Source organism: Calonectris borealis, chromosome 6 (genome assembly GCF_964195595.1).
Source record: "Calonectris borealis chromosome 6, bCalBor7.hap1.2, whole genome shotgun sequence".
Lineage (NCBI taxonomy): Eukaryota > Metazoa > Chordata > Aves > Procellariiformes > Procellariidae > Calonectris > Calonectris borealis.
The window spans coordinates 13999672-14017965 of record NC_134317.1 but is presented as its reverse complement, the minus strand read 5'-3'; the positions used below and the strand labels follow the sequence as shown (position 1 = coordinate 14017965).

Here is an 18294-nt window from a genome sequence, read left to right as displayed (position 1 = left end):
GAATTTGGAAACAAAAAAGTCCTTTTTCTTACCTGGAGCAAATATATTAAATTGAGCTCATATGCTAGAAGTTGCATTAAGTTTTGAATATATTTTTCTAAAGGATGGGAAAAAAATTGTGCTAAGAAGTGGCACCCACCTTAGATTATGATACTGCTTTCATGGTGCAGATGGAAAACAGAGGAATTGATGAATTGGAGGCTGTTCTTGTTGCTCCTGCCGCCAGTGGCAGAGCTTCCTTTGACTTCAGTGCTACAAGATTAGTCTTTAAGACATGATTTTTAAAGGTATTTAGGCAACTGCCTTTGCCAACGGATGCATGGTGGGATTTTTCATAGTGTCTACCTAAATTCTTCTCAAAGCAGTGCCCTAACCACAAATCCACAAATAAGGGATTTTATATTCAGAGATTTGTGTCTGTTAAGGCCCAAAGGAATTACCGCAGTTATCTGATCTGACATCTGCGACACTGGCCATAGGATTCACCCCCTTTAATTTCTACAGTGGGAGAAATTACTCTTTACTACTATTAAAACGCCAAACCTTGCAGTACACTTAGAGCCCATCTTTTAGAAAAACATCTAGTTTTGCCTTAAAGTCTTGCAGCAGCGCTGAATTTACCACTTCCCTCCATAAACCCATCTAATGGGAACTTGCCCTTGCTGTTAAAATATCTTTTTTATTTTTCATGCTTTCCATGCCTCAAAGCCATTTCTGAGGGGAAAGGAGAAAATGGGAACTGCTCAAAGCGTGCCCGTTAAATTTCTACAGAGAAGCTTTAGCAATTTTTGTCCAGCTTCACAGCTTCTTATAAGTGAGTGCATTAACTGCTGAATTAGCAAAGGTAGCTCTGATTTTCTATAATATTCATCTCTGTGGGTATGGAAGAAGAAAGAAGATATTATTAACCCCATTTTAGAGCTGAGAAAATACAGGAAAAAGAAATAAAATAAATTGTGCTGAGCATCCCGGCAGGGGAGGGCCAGGAGTTAGCAGTGATGTCTCTTGGTTTCCCAGCCCAATCTTTTCTTAGCGGGACACATAAGCTGGCATCTTCGAGTTGATAGCCCTATATGTGAGCATCAGGTCACTTTACTGGATAATTATCAACTTGTTGCGGTGCTGGGAGAGCTGGGAAGTGTGAGTGATTCCCTGTCGCCTCATTACCGGGCTGCCCCGCGCTCCCTGGCAGTGCCGGGGGAGAGGCTGCAAGGCAGCTCCGTGCCGCTCCTCCCAGCGCATCCTCCGCTCTCTGAGCCAAAAAAATGGGAGGGGGAGCAATCTTTGTGAATGATCAAATGCCACGTGAATTCGATAGTTGTGGCCCAGGTTTGACCTCTGAAAGGTACCTTGTTTTGAGGGACCTTGTGGGGTTTAATTCTGAGGGTGCCGCACAAGTGTCACGACCTCTCGCCCTTCCTGTTGTAAGGGACTTTAAATCAGAAATAAACAGAGGTGAAGTTGAGGGGCTGGCAAGAGCTGTTTAGACTGAATCATTTAGCATGAATCCTGGGGCATTTTAGGTTTCCTGCTGGATACAGCTTTGGCATCTCATATGTAGATTGTCTGCCACGAGCGCGGTCCCTTTTTCGGGCATCGATATGGCTCTCCTCCGTCTCGTGCAGACTTTGGGTGGTGTTCTGGGTACACAGGACTTGCAAAAACCAGGCTAGGAAGTTTTATTTAAAACAAAACAAAAGCAAGGATTTTTATGTGGGGTTTAGAGGGATTTGTTGGCTTTAAAAGCTTTTTTCTTATAGCAAAACTCTACCAGGCTATGCTACCTCTCCCCATGAGCAGCTCTGTTCCTAGTTTCCATCTCTGTGTAGCAGCTATGCAGTTGTTTTATTGCACAGCAAAACAATTGCCTGCAAGTGTCCATATTCCATTAAGCATATGGAAAAGTATTCAGCCCTTTGTTTTCCGCTGAATGAATACATTTGGCACGTAAGTATTAATTTAGACTAGTCATGGGACATTAGTGCTGCTTAATTGTCCTCATTTTTCTGGGTTTTATTTAACTGATGGAGATTATTTCAGAAATGTGCAACTTCTTTAACTGTTGCATTCATTGCTGGGCTCCAGACCTCTGCAGCAGCGGGGAGATGGTGCCGCATTTCCACCACACAAGATTTTGGGATTGCTGGTGCGTGACCGCAGGGGGAGAGCAGGATGAGAAAAAGTCACCCCAAGGCCCTGCTCATAGCAGCCAGCACTGGTTTTCCAGTCCCTGAGGGGTTTCCCTTCCCAGGAGCCCAGCCCAGCTCCTCAGAGATGATGCTGCTCCTCCGCCATGGGACCACAAGGATCCTTTCTCGTGGGATGAGACTGTGGAGATTTGGACAAGCTGGTGCTCCTTTCAGCAAAACCCGGGCAGTGGGAAAGTTAAGCAGATATCTTTTCCCCGGTGAAGAACGGTCAAGGAGTGACCCCTTTTGGGAAACCACCCAAAATCTCCTAGTGTCCCACCAGCAGTGTGTGTCACATCTCGGGTGCTGGTAGCCCTCCTTGTGCTGGTCATGCTCCTCCGCTGCTGCCTGTACCCGCTGCCCCACGGTCCCGCTCTGCAGGGGCTGGAGCCAGGTAAATAGTGCAAGGATTTCTGCTCTCCAAGGATGGTTATCCAGGGTAAAGACCCTGCTCTGTAAAGCCTTTGGCAGCGTGCATGCCCTCAGCATCACCATCAGGCCCCACAGCCCTTAGATAGGGTCAGGTAATGTCTCTCCCACCTCAGTGTCTCCCTCTGTTAGAGAGTGGGGAAGGGAGAGCCTCTCCTGGGTGGGGGAGGAATGAATCCAGGCTCACATGCTTCGTCAGAGATGCAAATTGCTCTACAAGTCCTGAGCATTAATTATAGAGCCTGGGCTTCTCGCCGGAGCCACAGGAAAACAGGCCCCTGGCTCCCATTAAATTTAATGGCGTTTGGACACCCAATTCCCTTAGTCTATTTGAAAACCAGAATCCCAGTTTCTTCAGAAATATGCGTGGTCCGGTGAAATCCCTCATCCCGCTGCAGACAGCAAGATTTTTACAGCGTTGGCTTCAGTAGAACCAGCAGCTCTCCCCAAGGCGCTGGGGTGTTTTCCTCTTGCCATCCGTGGAATCCAGGGAGGGAGCAGGGGGTGATGTACGGATAGCGGAGGTCTGGGCAGGGAGCTCTACGGACACACCGAGAAACCCAGCTCCGGCTCCATGGCATCATTGCACGGGCTAGTTCACCGCGCCAAGCCGGACATTGTCCCGCTGCGGGGTTCAGGGCATGGGGATGGGGAGCCCCGCTTGCCCGGGAGGTGAGCTGGGTGTGGGGGCAGAACCGCCTTCCCCCAGCATCACTTCATGGCTCCCCCATTTAAGCCACTGTCTCTAAAAAGCAATAGCTAGTTGTTGTCCCTTTGCCAGTGTAGGAGCAGACCTGTGAGGCTATGGCTGCCTCTCGCTGTGTATTTGCAGAGTGCTGATGCGATGGCACAATCTGGGGCTTGGGGATTAGATAAGAAATAATGCCAGTGGCACAACTGGAAAAAAAGGGGAAAAATCAAACTTTTGGGGAGTTAGGAGCAGAGGATCCCTCCGGCCAAGTGAGCCGTTCCTGGTAGGCAGCTACTGGAAGCCACGTTATTTTGGGATGTGCTGCGCCATGGAATGGTGCTTTGCTGGAATTGTAGGTGTGCAACGGTGAGAGGTGACCCCTGCCTGGGAGCGCTCACAGGAGCCAGAGCTGGCTGAGAGTACGGCTGTCCTAGTCCACAGATGGAGAGATGCAGAAAGAAGAGGCTTTAAGCAGAGTCGTAAGGAGAAGCCTGCTCTCCAACCCGGTCTCTACGTGCACGGTCAACCTCATATTGAAACCGCCCGGGACTCCAGCTGCATGCATTTTGGGTGAATTCTTGATCTTTTTCCCAGTGTTACCTTTTTGGCCAGGGTGGAGTTTTCCTGTTCTGAGGGACTCCAGCATTTCTGGCCAATTTAGCACAGAGAAAATGAACAGCAAACCCTTCATATTGTTATACACATTTTAGATGTCGGCCTCACAGTTTGATCAGCGGAGGCTCCGAAGGCTCATAAACCTGGTAATACATAGTTTCAAGCCTGCATCAAAGAAGTTCACAACCCTTTTGGGAGAAACTGTGAGTACTGATGAAAGAGGGAACTTATTGTATATGTAAGAAAACTTCTTTCATGGCTTATGTATTAAGGCAGGCTCTGTGGCCCAGGGAAGATTGGGGCTGCTTTTAATTTACATCCCCCCTCACTTATATTAAGTCTTCGTCAGAAGAAAAATTAGTCAGATGTTTTCTTAATGACATCATTTTTTTTAATCCTGTTTCATTTTTTCCAGATGAGGCGGTGGAGATTATTAGAAATGAATTGAAACTAAATCTGGAACAGAGACTTTGATTCACTTCTCCCTCCTCCCCAGTAGAAATAAATTGGTCGGCTCCGTGCTCGGCCGCCTTTATTAGCAGCCTCGACAGAAACCAGCCCCGGCGGCCTCGGCTGCAGCTTTCCCGAGCTTGCTGCCGCCGCGGCTGACGTCATGGCGAGAGGCACCGGAGAGTGACTCGGGGAGGGACTTCGGTCGCCCCATAATTTTGGTAACAAAATGCCGTAGTGATGCAGGTGGGGAGGTTATGAGGTCTGAAATAGCCATGCCATCATAAGTTTGTCTTTCAGTGCTGTAAAAGAAAACAGGCTCGATGCTGGTGGGTGTTCCTCTAGCGAAACCTCAGTCTCGGTCCGACGAGCGCGTGTGTGTCAGTGGCAGTGCATCTCCACCAGTTCTTTATATCTGATAGGTTTTCACTGCCTTGTGTTTCACACCACTGAGCCACAGAGTGTATTGCTACAGGAAAGTACTTTGAACTATAAATATTTTAAAAGGCATTTAATTTACTACCCATCAGCAGAAAGTGTTCAAAAAGCCACAAGGTTTACTAATTTATCAGAAAGACAGAGAAACACGCGGAAGATCAAACAAAGACAAACATGCTCGTAAACTGCTGAATAAGTCTGCAAAGCTTATATTACATTTCTGTGTGGTTTTGTTGATATGCAAGTATTACAAATGAATTAAAATGCACCTGAACTGTTGATAAGGCAGGGTGGGACCGAGATCCTGAGATGCAGGTGGCGTGTCTAAACTGCTCAGACCCTCGTGTTTGTGGTTGTCTGTGCATGGAGAGAAGGATCTTACATGCACTCGCTAATGGCATATTTGGATATTCTTAGGGAGGACCTTTGTAATACCGTCCCTTAGCTCAGTGTACGTCCCAGAACCCTGAATCCCCATGGTCTCCCGTGCCCAGGGTACAGCCCCGTGGGGTGCACATCCATCTCCCTCAGCTTTGCCAAAGCACCCAGCCAGGGACGAACGCCGTCCCTGCCGTGACCTGCGTCTCCAGCTCTGCGTCCAGCAGTCTGTGAGTACAGAGAGAGCTAATGCAAAGCAGATTTTGCTCTTTCGTTTTGCCTAGTGACAGCTCTGCCTCTTTTGGTGTCTAGCTCAGATTTTCTGCTTATCAGGTCAGGGTGTGTAACTTTTTCTCCCCTCCTTGCACCCTCTGCAGTTTGTCTAACAGGCTGGAGGGTACGGTAGGAGACGTGTCTGGGAGATGTCCGCGCACTTTCTCTTCCATCTTTGTTCACCCTGAGAAAACTGCTCGAGTGCTGAAACATACCTGTGACTTTTTTTTTTGTTACCTGCTGAATCCCTCAGCATTTACTGACTTCTTTCTCAAGTAACACTTGGCCTGAGGAAGATCTAAGGGATTTAACAGAGGTGGCCCCCAGAAAGCATGAAATAAAACCTCTCTTGAACTTTTGCCCTCTGAACCGTAACGCCGACCTGTCAAGGAGGTTTGTGCAAGCTGTGATGGACGCAGGCGGGGAGGGTTGCTCCGCCGGCGCTGGCCGAGCCGCGCACGCTGGGCCGAGCAAAGCGCGTCGCCTCTAGATCATAGAAGTACTCCTTGCACCTTTTGCATCCTTTCCTAGGCAGCCCTGTCCGGGGCTTTGTCTGCACATGGCAGCACTAAACATCTGGATAGCCGGGGCAGCGAGGAGCTTGCAAACCCTGGGTTCACCTTGAATGTCTTCGTGTAGCCAGCCTCCCTGTGCAAGGAGACGGGGTGAGATCTCTAGCACGGGGCGTGCTCCACGCAGCCTACATGTGCAGCTGGTGCCCGAAGCAGCTCATGCCCCTTTTCAAGGCAGCCACGCTGGGGTGAGCCACCTTGCACAAATACACGTTTAGTGCAATGCGGGTGCAGGTCCGCGGGAAGCTTGCGCTGTCTTCAGGCCCTGCGTATGCCAAGAAGGGAGTTTTTTCCCACCATGTCTTCAACCTCCTCCCTCATGGGTGAAGGTGGTGGGGTGGGAGGGAGAAGGGCAGCAGGCAACCATGCCCACTCTGGGGAGGCTGTGAGTGACGGCATGTCTCTGTTTCCTTCCCAGGCCTCCTCCCCTGAGCGGCAGCCCCGTCATCTCCGACATCTCCCTCATCCGCCTGTCTCCGCATCCCGCCGGGCCCGGCGAGTCGCCCTTCAGCCCACCGCACCCCTACGTGGCACCCCACATGGAGCACTACCTCCGCTCCGTCCACGGCAGCCCCACGCTCTCCGTCATCTCCGCTGCCAGGGGCCTCAGCCCTGCCGACGGTAAGATGCTGTGCTACTGGTACTACAGCAATTTTGTAGCTCACCAGCACTGAAATTCCCTAAAACCTGGGGATTTACAGCTGCAAAGGCTCCACAGCTGCTCTCTGAAGTGGGAGAGCTCTCTCTCTTTCTTTTTTTTCCCCCTCTTTAACTACACATTTGTTTTGCATCATTGCACTGAGAAAGCAGAGCGTGAGAATAGCTATTACCGCTGGATCATATTATAAATATTTTGCTTAAAGTACGTTCCTTTCTGCAGTGCTCTCGGCTCTCTTACGAGCTTCCCTGCTCTTATGTCTCTACCGGGAGCCCTGCTTCCCCCCAAAGAGGGTCACAGTCGCTCCGGCTGCCTGGCCTGGCTGGGACTGACATTGCAGAAATGAGGCAATGCAGGCTGATTTATCCCCAGTTGGCTTTGTTTCTCGAGCCAGGATGGCTCCCGGGTGAAGGAGGGGGGCCGTACTTTCTTCTTCCTTACTCCTGAGCTGCCCCACAGCAGCTTTCGGGAGAAGGTGAGGGCGTGCGGGGAGCTGGCGCTGAGGGCACGCGGAGGTGGTGATGCTCTCCGAGCCCTGGCAGACCCCATGTCAGGGAGCTGGGGACAAAAATGACCAAGCAGGGAAAGGGGAAAATGCATGACTGCTTTCACTTGGGGAGGTGCAAGTCGTGACTGACTTCATCAGAAGTGCTTCATTATACGATTGCAGGCAGCTGGCTCGATGCCCAGGGAGCAGCCCAGGTTTGGGGACCCGGTCTCTGCACACCCGGCAAACCCCAGCGTCTCTCAGCTCCCGATCCGCTGTGGGGGCAAGCAGCCCTTCACCACCGCAAAGCAAAGCGCACCAGAGAGCGATAAGGCCCCCGGCTTAGTGTCTGGCAGCATAAAACCATCTTCTATGACTAAAAAAAAAAACATCGTTAGGGTGATGGGGAGATGCATGCGTCTTCTTCCCTCCCCCAGAATGTCATCCGAACTCCCAGCCGCCCACCGCGGAGAGGTCTGATGGCTGACATGCGTGTGCTCTGCCCCATCCTCCCCTTCCAAAGCCAGTTTCGTTATTTGCTATGCAAAAAAAGGCATTGTGTTTTGGGTTGCTTTTCTTATCCTTTTATTCTTTTGGTTTTTTAAGGCGGTGGTAAATAAGTTAATGGGGCAAGCGGGTGGGGAGGCAGGTTTGAAAAATTACAGCTGAGAGAAAGTGAGCATAATTGGCTTTGGCAGCCAAAATGGTTTTATGCTGCCAGACACTAAACCTAGCTCTATGCATTAGACCTTGGCTTTAATTTCCTCGTGCTGCTATCGGGAACTGGGCTGCATTTGTCTTTCCTTCCTAATAGGCAGGGATGTTAATGCTGACAGGGTTACTGCTGCCGGCGGGCTGGGCCCTCTCCCCCCTCCCGGGGTGCCGGCTGCGTCCGAACGGGAGGATTATTAGAAGGGGGAACGAGAGATTGTTTATAAATTTGCGGAAATGGAGGAATGCAGAGGCCCCAGCTTAGTTTCTTTTGTCCGCAGAAGCACGCCCCAGCACACGTCACGAGAGTCCTACGCGGAGCCGTGCGGCCGGGGCTGGCGGGGGGCGCGGGGGGGAGACGGGGCCGCCAACGTCAGCGCCGAGGTCTAACATTGCGGTGGGAACCTTCTCCCCATGTTTTTCTCCTCGCCCGCGGCTCTGGCAGTGGCTCATGAGCACCTGAAGGAGCGAGGTCTCTTTGGGCTGCCCCCGCCGCCGCCAGGAGCCAACCCCGCTGACTACTACCACCAAATGACGCTGATGGCCGGCCACCCGAACCCCTACGGGGACCTCCTGATGCAGAGTGGGGGAGCAGCCAGCACAGCCCACCTCCACGATTACCTCAGCCCCGTCGACGGTGAGTAGTGGTCCGGGTCCTCCTCGGCGCGGCTGAAATTTTGGGACAGATGGATGGGGCTGTCCTCCAGGTGGAGGTTGCTGTACGTGGTCCCTCTGCCCTGCCAAAACCCACCAGTGCTGCACTATAATTTTTGGCATAAAAGGTTGCTTTGTTCCATATATATGTATAAAATAGAGATAATTTGAAATATGTATGTTGTGGCCTCTTCGGAAGGATGGCGTGGCTGCTGCACGGGTAGGAGATGGGCTGGTCCAGCGGGCAGGGCGTTGCTGCCATCCTGCTGCCTTGGCCACGGGTGACCACACCGTCCCTGGGGGCGAGCTCCAGCTCCAGCTCCCCATCCCACCCTGTCTGCCCCTGGGTTTAGCCTGGCTGGTGTCTGGGGCAAAGGCTGGCCGTTTCCATGCATAGCCATGCTCGGCACGGTGGACTCCTCATCTTGGTTGGGACCTCTCAGGTCCCCAAGGAGAAAAAAATATGTTAACGGGGAGCCACGGTGGAGAGGATATGTTAGTACTTCGCGGGAGAAAAAAATTGCAGGAATGTGGTATTTATGCTAGTATCAGGCCTTATAAGCCCAGAAAGTTCTGGCTCCTGGCTAAATGAAGAAGTAGTAAAATCATGTCAGGCACTGCGGTGCTGAGTCACCCCTGCAGCCTGACCGCTGTCCTGGTGAGAGGGGTAAAATCTATGTGGAAACGTATCCGAGGTCCACGAGATTTTTAGAGCCATTAGAAATTTCTTTCCTTTCACTTCACGCCACGTCTTGTAAGAACTGGGGTGGCACAGATATTACAGTTTGGGAATTATTTCTTCTGCAAGAAAGAGAAATCTCGGCCCAACCTTCAGATACCGGCTTCTGTTTCCTGGGCTGCCTTTGGATTTGCCTGTGGACCATTATAATTTTTGGAGTGGAGATCTGCATCATTTCATTACCGCTTCAAAGTTTCTGTTGTTGAGCTTTTAAGATGAAAGACTTTGCGGTCTTGCTGCTTCATAAAGTGACTGGTTTAGAATGATAAAAGCTGCTCTGGCTGTTCAGTCGTAGGGGCTTACAGATATTTCTAACGAAAAAACAATTTCTCGTCTGCAGCTGCTGCGGAAGTTTTACCTGAATAGTCATTTTCTGCCGCCAATTGCTAGATTGATCGGGCACCTGGATCCTAGTCTGAAAAGGAGAGCACATGCTCCTTGGTACCATCCTGCCTCTAACACCCAAAATATATTCTGAGCATCTCTGCCACAAAGCAGCTGGTCAGTAAGATTGTCTTCCCTCCAAAGGGTTAATGTCTGTGGTTATAGCAGATGGGTGCAAACCAGCCCTGCCAAGTTCTTCTCGGGCTCATGAACAAGACTCCTTCCTCCTTGCCTCCTTATTAGTCCATCTCTGACCAGCGGTGCCTCACTGAAGTGCCAGATAAACAGCCAGTACGGGAAGCAAACACAACTGTTTTCGTGCTAGCACAGGCTGACTCTCGGCGCACCAAGATGCCCATCCTCTGGTTTGCTGAAGATCAGTCTTTATCTGAAGTCGTCTGAGATATTCCCCTTGGCAGAAGACTCTCCTCCTGCTTGCCTTCTCCTGAAAACGGCTCTAGAGTAAATCATGTATCAAAGGTCCTGGTTTCACGCAGCCAAGCTCATAACCATTACTCACTGGAAAGCCAGGGCTCGCCAAGCATTTATTTTGATCTTTCGGTAAAGCTTTGTTGATTAGTAACTGGAAAGCCTTTTCTGGGCCTTCACATGCTCTGAGTGAGATGAAAACTTTCAAACATCATGAGGATATGACATAAGACACCGGTGGGCTACTTTTTAAAAATGTGAAAAGGAGCAACAGCCAATCTCTGGTCTACATGTTCAGGTTTATCCATCAGCCGGAGAGAAGAGACATTATCAAGGTGGAGGCTGAAATGGATGGCTCTGAAACACTGGCTGAGGAACCAGAGTCTCCCTCCCTTTTTAGAAAGTTATTTCAAAAATTTAAATCGGCGGGGACTAAGTAAATAGTTGAACAGCTAATTTAATAAAGCATCCTCTTATGGTGCTTTTCTGAGACAAGAATATCAGTAGCATGCATAAAACGCCAGTGAGTCACCGCCTCACAGCATCTTTCGTTCAGAGAGCCCTTTTCTTCCCAGAAAGCCCAGAACATAAGAACTTTACAAGAATCAGTTTGCTGAAAATACAGGTAGCTCCTGTCAAACCACATGCAGCACCATCACACATCTGTGATAACACTGGCACCGCCAAAAGAAAAAGAAGCAGATAAGCATATATTAAAACTGGCCTATTCAGTGTCACGTCACCTCCAAACATCTGCAGGTCCTTGGGAGCCCTAGACACTGGTAGTTCTTCCACAGACACATACCTGGGCCCTTCTTGTTGCTGTAATTGCATTTCTTGGAGAATTTCTCAATGTCTCTGTGTTTGTTGGTGTTTTTTCATCCCATCAGCTGTCTAGGGTCTAGGGCATCAACGTCAGCTGGAGCTTGTTGGTAGTGACCATGTGTCAGGTCTCTGAGTGTTTCAATGGTGACTGAGCTAGGGTGCCCCAGAGCTGCATCTCTTTAGCAGGATTTTCACTGTGCAGCTAAAAGTAATTAAACCACTAAAGTAGACCAAATTTAAGTTTTATGCACCAGACTGCTGGGGTCTTCAGGCCAGTGCTGTGGAGACTAAATAACCCTTCAGTTAGCTGTCCTGTTTCATTCTGTCATTCAAACAGGGACTCTAAATTCAAGAGCGGAGTTTGAATCCAGACTTAAATCCATTTTCTGGAAAGCCTACACTTTCAAATCAAAAGCTAACTGCTTTCCAATGTCACAGCATTGCTGGTGGGACACTTTTGAGACTAATTTACAGGGTCTATTCACCAGATCAAAACAATCTTTTGCATTTCTATTCTAGAAGTGGGTGCCACATGGTGGATTATTCCAGGTGACAGAGTGACTGCACAAGAGCATCCCTGGGCAGTAAAGACTGGTGGGGAGCACAAATGAACCTGGAGATGACTACAACTTTTTGAGCATGTTTAGTGCATCCAACTTTTTTTTTTCCTGACACAAAGGCTCCTGTGATTACCCTCAGACCTTCAAAAGGTGCCATTTACTCTCAAGAGAAGCATATCCAGACTGACTCGATGCTTGTACTATTATAGCCCTGTACATCAGAAGATCTCAAAGTACTGTACAAAGCAAAGCTGTTTCATCACTGGAGACCCCGAAGAGAAAGGAGATCAAATGATCAGTGAGCAGACCAGTGGCAGCTCTGGGAACGAGACCCCGATCTTCAGAATAAGGACTCTCATGGCCAGGGTGGGAAGCAGAGATCATCATCAGAGATCATCACTTCTGTTTGCACAGTGTTGAAAGTGTAAGTGGGTTGTCCATACTGAGTCAGGGAATGGGGGAAAAAGGTCTTGAGTTCAACTGACGTCCAAGCAGCACTGCACAGAGGAAGCCACTCAGGTCAGGAGGGCTGCATAGATGTGTTTGTGCAACCTTACGGTTACCGACAGCAGAGATGACCCTGCAGTGCTGTCACGGCCTTTCATCCAGTTGTGGATGAACATGAGGGGAGATCCCTGCCCTGTTTCTTGCTGCCTGATGCATGGCAGTCACGAATGTCTTCATCACGACCAGCAGTTTAGCTGGGAAAAGGCTTTGTTCAGCCCAGGAGAGCCGACCGGCTAGCGGCTGGCGCAGTTGCCTGGGATGTGGGCAAATCATCAAGCAGGATTTTATTCCCCCAAGTCAAACAGTGATTCAGCTTCACTGGCCTCTTTCAGTCAGTGTTGTTGGAGCCTTTCTACTTCAAATAAATTATTTAATAGCCATCGGGGTAAGGGGCAGGGCTGGCAGTGCAGCCCAGTGGTTACTGCAGTCAGCAGGCGTGTCTGTGAGAGGTGAGCTCAGGACTCCCCTCCAGCAGGTTTATGTGAAGCGACTGCTCATCAGGACAGACGGAGAGAGCCCAGCCTCACGGCGTCCTAGGAAAGAAGTGCCTCTTCTGGGGCTTGAGGGACCCGCAGCGCCGGGTTTGCAGGCTGGATATGCTGGATTACAGATGACTTCTCAAACAAGCCAGCTGTTGGCTACTCTGGACAGACGGCGCGCCCTGTAGTCGCTTCCTTAAAAACTCTGAGAGATCTTTTTTTTTGTTGTTTTCTTTGTCCCAGCACAGAATGGAAACTTGCTGAAATCTCAGAAAAGGTCCAGAGAATGGGAAATGATTTCCCACCCATTTCTAGCCAGCAACGCTGTTTTCCTCCCCAGAAAAATATGTGCAGAAAAGAGAAAAAGTCCCAGAGCATCCCATAAGTGCTCTGTCTGGAATCCCGCTGTACTCTGGTTTCTAAAGAATTCAATTTACATATGCAAGTTGGGTCGTCTAAACAGTTACCTTGTGGATTGGGAGTAGAAGAATGCAGCCTTGTCTCTCAGCGAGGATTTGAGGGAAGCATTAGTATTCCTTGAACTGCAAAGTTGATCGGGCCCCGGGGAGGGAAGAAAGAAGGGTCCCAGGACAGCATCTGGTGCCAGAACAAATGTCCAGCATCTGCTGCAGTCTAAGTAAGACGTGCGTTGCCGCTGCAGAAGGGGAGAGGGGAATAAGGAACTGGTTATTCGAAGAGTGTTTGTAGTTTATTGCTGCTGCTTATCGATTAAGGGATCATCCTGTGTTTTTATGCTGCCCTTGGATTTAATCTGAGAATGGGAGGAGGGGGATATTTCTGTACGCTTTGGGTGGAGTTTTCTTGGTGAGAGGCCAGGAAGAGGGACCATTTTGATAACACGGTATTTATCCCGGGGCTTGGCCAGGGGATGCAGGGTAAGTGGTGGCTCTGGCCATGTTGCAGTGAGGAGGAGGGCTGAGCCATCTGCAGCCCACGTGCCTTATGGGCTTGGCCATTTAGAAGTAGATTCCCCCGATGTCGCTCTGCAGTTGAGATCACGGCAACATGTCTGTAAAGAGATGCCTGAGATTTCCTTGCCCTGAAGGAGGTCCCACTGAGCGCCTGGCGTTTCCTTTCCGGAGGTCTTTGCTGCCACTATTTCTAATGTAATACGGAGGTCTGAAATCTCCCTCCAGGAAAACCATCTCTTCTGATGTCCCTTTGGTGGACCACAGCCACAGCGAGTGGTCGGAGCAGGAACCTCTGCTCCCGCCTCCCACATGAGCCCCGCGGGGTCTGATCCTGATCTTGCACGACAGCGCTGGGAGCAGCCGCGGGAGTCAGACACCAGCTGACCCATGTGTAAAAATGGGAAGCTGACCATTTGGCTCATTGCTTGCCTGTTGTGGATAAATCTAAATTGGAGAAGAAATTCCCGGTTTCTGAGCAACCCATGGATGTGGTAATTCGTAGACCCTGTAGGAAACTGCCAAGGAAACTTTTACCTTTTTACCAAGAAATTTGGATTTTCCTCCCAGCTCTAGGCTGGCTGGAGGACTGGGCTGGGACCTTTGGCAGACGTGGCCAGTGACACTTAAAAATTCAGCCTTGAATTCTTGCTAGTTTAGAAATGGGATATTTAAACCCCTCCGGGAGAGAAACGGCTTTCAGTTGTGAGCTGTGACATTTACATCTACCCTGCAAAGATAATGTTGCTGTAAAGTCAAGCTTTTTCTACCAAAAAGATATTCCAGGCAGTTTTAAAATGTTTTTTAAAATACCTGGGTTATTTTTATTCTCTAGCGTGTAGAGCTGAGTCTGTGACAGCCAGTCTATCTGGGTCTGCGTATGAAATGGTATGGAGGGGCCAGTGTGCTCCAGTTAAAATACTAAAACGTATCTGGAATTGACTTTCTGTAGAAGAGGCAGCAGGGGGCAAAGGCGTATGGTAAATTTTTTGTTGACCTTCATGGACTGCCACCCACTATCGCCAATGCCCAGAGCTTTGGGCTCAACCTTTACTGCACCTTTCTGGTCACCACTTCACATCCCCGTTTTAATCTCCTCCTAACTCTGAGGGGGAGTAAGGGATGGGGACAGTCTTTGGGCTTAAAATTTCCTGTGTCTTACTTCAGGCCTAAAGATATTTTTGTGGTTGCTTGAAATCTGAAAGAGTTTTGAATTCTAAGCAGGTATCTTTAGCTTTTGCAAAAACAAAACAAAACAAAAAAGCTTCTTCCATTCAGAGCTGATTCTTTCAATATATACTGAATAAATAAAAAACAAGCTGTTAGTATGCCCAAAAAATGAGCACATAAACATAGCATGTTTTCCAAGTGGGAAAGAATTAATTTGAAAGTAAAGATGAGAGAGCTCAAACAGGGGCATCTCTAGGTCAGCTTTTAAATTCGTATTTATTCCATGTTCCAAAGTCCATGGCAGTCAATGGAAAGCATCTGCTGGCTTTAACAGGTGTTTATTCAAGATGAGAGGTAGAAGTAGCAGAGCAAATTGATATGAGAAGAGCCACCACCAAAGAAAACCCATCCTGGGCATGCTGTAAGTGTACTGGGCTGGAAATATTATTGAAGACCAGAGGAGACAATGATACGGAGTACCTCATGGAGTTGTCGTCTTTGTTGTTTTGCTTGTGGGCTTTGGCCCATCACTTCTTTCTGGATCTGGGTGAGAAAGAGTTTTCCCATCTTTCAGAAGTATTCAAGGGAAATAAACTGAAGGTAAAAAAGGTCTCCATCCGAGGTAGAGAGACACAGAGAAATTAATTTTAAAAATTGAAACTCTGGCAGATGAGTGGAATTTATTTTAAAACTATTTTTATTTCAATTTGTGACCTTTTCAAATTCATTTTAACCTATAGCGACTTTGTGTTTCTCAACAAAACATCTTCTGGAACAACAACATAAAAATACGAGATTTTTTTCTTTCGAGAGTGTTGAAGGGGGTATTTTGACAGTTTGGAAACTCTTCCCCTGACATATTTTCCAAACATCAAAAAAGTCTTAAAACTAACCCTGTTCATTTTGATAAGTCAGCATTTTTGAAGTGGGGATGAGAGAGGGAGTGCTAGTGAGAAATCCTCCCGAGGCTCTCCGTCTGTCTCTGAAAAATGGATCCCGCCTTCATTTACTTTTCTGGGCACAGTCACTGCTGAAGAAGTTGTATGTGGTTTTTCTTTTGAAACATGACTGGACCTCAGGCAACAGAGGATTTTGCTTACGTATTCAAGTGGCTGTCAATCAGCCCGTATTGAACACCTTGCCTATGTGTACAGCTACACTAATGCTTATCTTTGCTGCTGCCTGGTATCATTTAACATTTGTGCTCAGCGTCCTCAGATCAGGGGATTAGGTCAGGCCAATTTTATTGTTAAGAATGATCCCGGTGCTGCTAATCTGCTTTTGAATAATAATTTTGAAAAGATTCCCTCTTCCTAAATGCATTAGTGAGCGCTTCTTCACGTGGTTAAACTCCTTTTCCGTTTCCCAGACGCTTCGCTTCTCGGGCACCTTGGGCAGGCTGTCATTGAGAAGAGAGGAATTGTTCATCCATAGCACGATTTTAGGTCACAGCTTTCCCTGGAAGCCCACAAGACCTAAGAGGCTTTTGTGTAAAGCGTCAGCCCAAGCTATTGGATCTGCTATCAAACATTTCAGATAGCCCACGGTACTCGCAAGATCTAAATTAGAGCGGACAGTAATGCAAAGCATATTACTAGTTTTGGGCTGCAGAAGTCCCAGGCCAGCTTGCAAATCTGACAGCTTCCAGCAGAGTTTTACACGGGGAAAAAATGACATACCTGTGTGCATCGGGGAGGGGTGCCCACGTTGGATGCACTGCAAAAACCCAGGTTTCTGTTGGACATCAGGACTTCTTCCCTCTGCAAATTAATGGCGACCAATGGCTGAACCAGCACTGTGGACATAAATCATGGGAAGGAACAGCGAGAAATGAGTACAAGGCTTTTCTTTCTATTTAGTAATTTATCAAGGGAAGTGGCACATTAATAAACAGATCTCCCTCGAGGTGTGGGAGTAACAGAGATAAATATGACTGTCAAATCTGGCCTGCTTCCTTCTGTTAGAGAAGGAGGAGACTGTGGGAATGCAAATGCAGAAAACAATATCTGTATCTGGAAAGACGCATATTATTTGTGGGACAGAAACACTGACAACTCAGCTGAGATGGAGCCCCATCGCACTAGGTGTAATACATACAGAATAAAACACAAACCCTATCTAAAGAAGCTCATCTAAATAGATGACACTGGGAAATAGGGACACAGAAAGAAGCAGCCACTTGCTCAAGGAGGGAGGACCGGGAGGTCTGGGGAGGACCGGGAACAGCACCCAGGTCATGGCCCATGTATAGAACCAAGATGCCTTATAGTCAGAAGAAAAAAAAAAAGAAAAGAAAAAAAAGAAAAAGCAAAAAAAAAAGTGTAATTAGTTCAAATCAATACATTAATATGTTGCGGACAGAGCACAGTTTTGACCATTATGATCTAGACACACGCAACCCTCATGTTGCTTGGTCCAGGGCTCTGGCAGGGCCCAAATTTCATGAACCAGGTGTGAAGTTTTGAAATGCTCCACTCCAGCCTTTAGGCAGGGCCAGCCTTTGCTGAGGGGAGTTTGTTTGCTCGTTTTGGTTTTGTATCCATAGTGCCTCTACAAACTGGCTGCTGCTTTTCCAGCTCCCGAGGGAAGTGCCACTCACCACGGCAGAACAGGGCTGGAAACTGCCAGCCGCAAGCGTTAGGAAAGTTTGAGTCTAGTCCCTCCAAATCATGGGACAGCTTTAACACTGAGGAGGTGATTTTTACAGACCTGTGTGTTCTTTCTTTTGCTACCTGATCCTTAAGTCGTATTTTCAAGCTTCTACCTACCCCATGGGGCTGCAAAATGTGGTTATACAAAATACTATAAGAAGAACGTGTTCAGCAGATGTGCAACAACCCGATTTTTAGGAGAAATTTCCAATATTGTCATGTTGTATCTAGCAACTCTTGAAGCTTCTTAGGCATAGGACAAAACTCACAAGAGTGCTTGGTTCAAGTACCAACTTAGCCTTGGAATTCCTAGTGGGCAAGTCATTTATCCTGTGCAACAAGGGACATTATGGGTAATAAGGGGACAGTGGTACTAAACCCCATTGATTACACAGCACCCAGGCATGGTAATGACAGAGCCACTTAGGTACACGGGTGAGTCATGTGGAGACTGGGAGACTGCAACCCAGCCACTGGTCTCAGGGAAATGTTGACACAAACTTCTGCGAGCCAACACAAATGAAGGAACCACTTGGTCACACTGGCAGGATATTTTTTACCTCCTTGTGCATCCCATTCACCCTCTCACATACCAGCACTGTCGTCAGGAAGGAAAGTTTATGCTCTTGCAAAGTGCCGGGCTTCTATTTGGTGATATGCAACCAAAACCAGTCCATCCTACCAACTAGAGGAAAATAACTCATGTTGCCTGTCTGGGCAAGTTACTGTTTTATTCACAGTGTTTAAAAGGATATACCCACAGCAAGCTTTCTGGGGAGACCGACGCTGGAAAAGCCAGGTAGTAATACAATGCTGCACTCATCGAGGGAAGGAGCTGGCGAAGCTGAGCCCTCCTGCACCCCTGGGTGGATCGTGAGGATTACCAGCCAGACCCCATGGCCGAGTGGCATATTTTACCCTTAGAAATTTTTTTTTAAAAAATTAGTGATCTAAACGCTGCTCTCATTGCTTTGGAGGGATGAGCTGTTCCAGGCAGGGCTAGGGCTTGAGCAGGCTTTGGATCTGGTACCCTGGTATGGGGGAACATTGTGATATCGCCCATCCCCAGCTCCCGT

At 48.4% G+C, this 18294-nt stretch overlaps 1 protein-coding gene across 2 annotated transcripts in view; it reads left to right on the top strand.

Annotated features, from left to right (window-relative positions):
- GLI2 (GLI family zinc finger 2) overlaps positions 1–18294 on the top strand; it is a 142803-nt gene that overhangs the window by 96258 nt on the left and 28251 nt on the right. For both annotated transcript variants that reach the window (XM_075152891.1, XM_075152892.1), the window contains 2 exons: positions 6454–6656; positions 8337–8528. In XM_075152891.1, coding sequence (XP_075008992.1) covers positions 6454–6656; positions 8337–8528 — 395 coding nt within the window. The remainder of the gene's footprint in view (positions 1–6453; positions 6657–8336; positions 8529–18294) is intronic.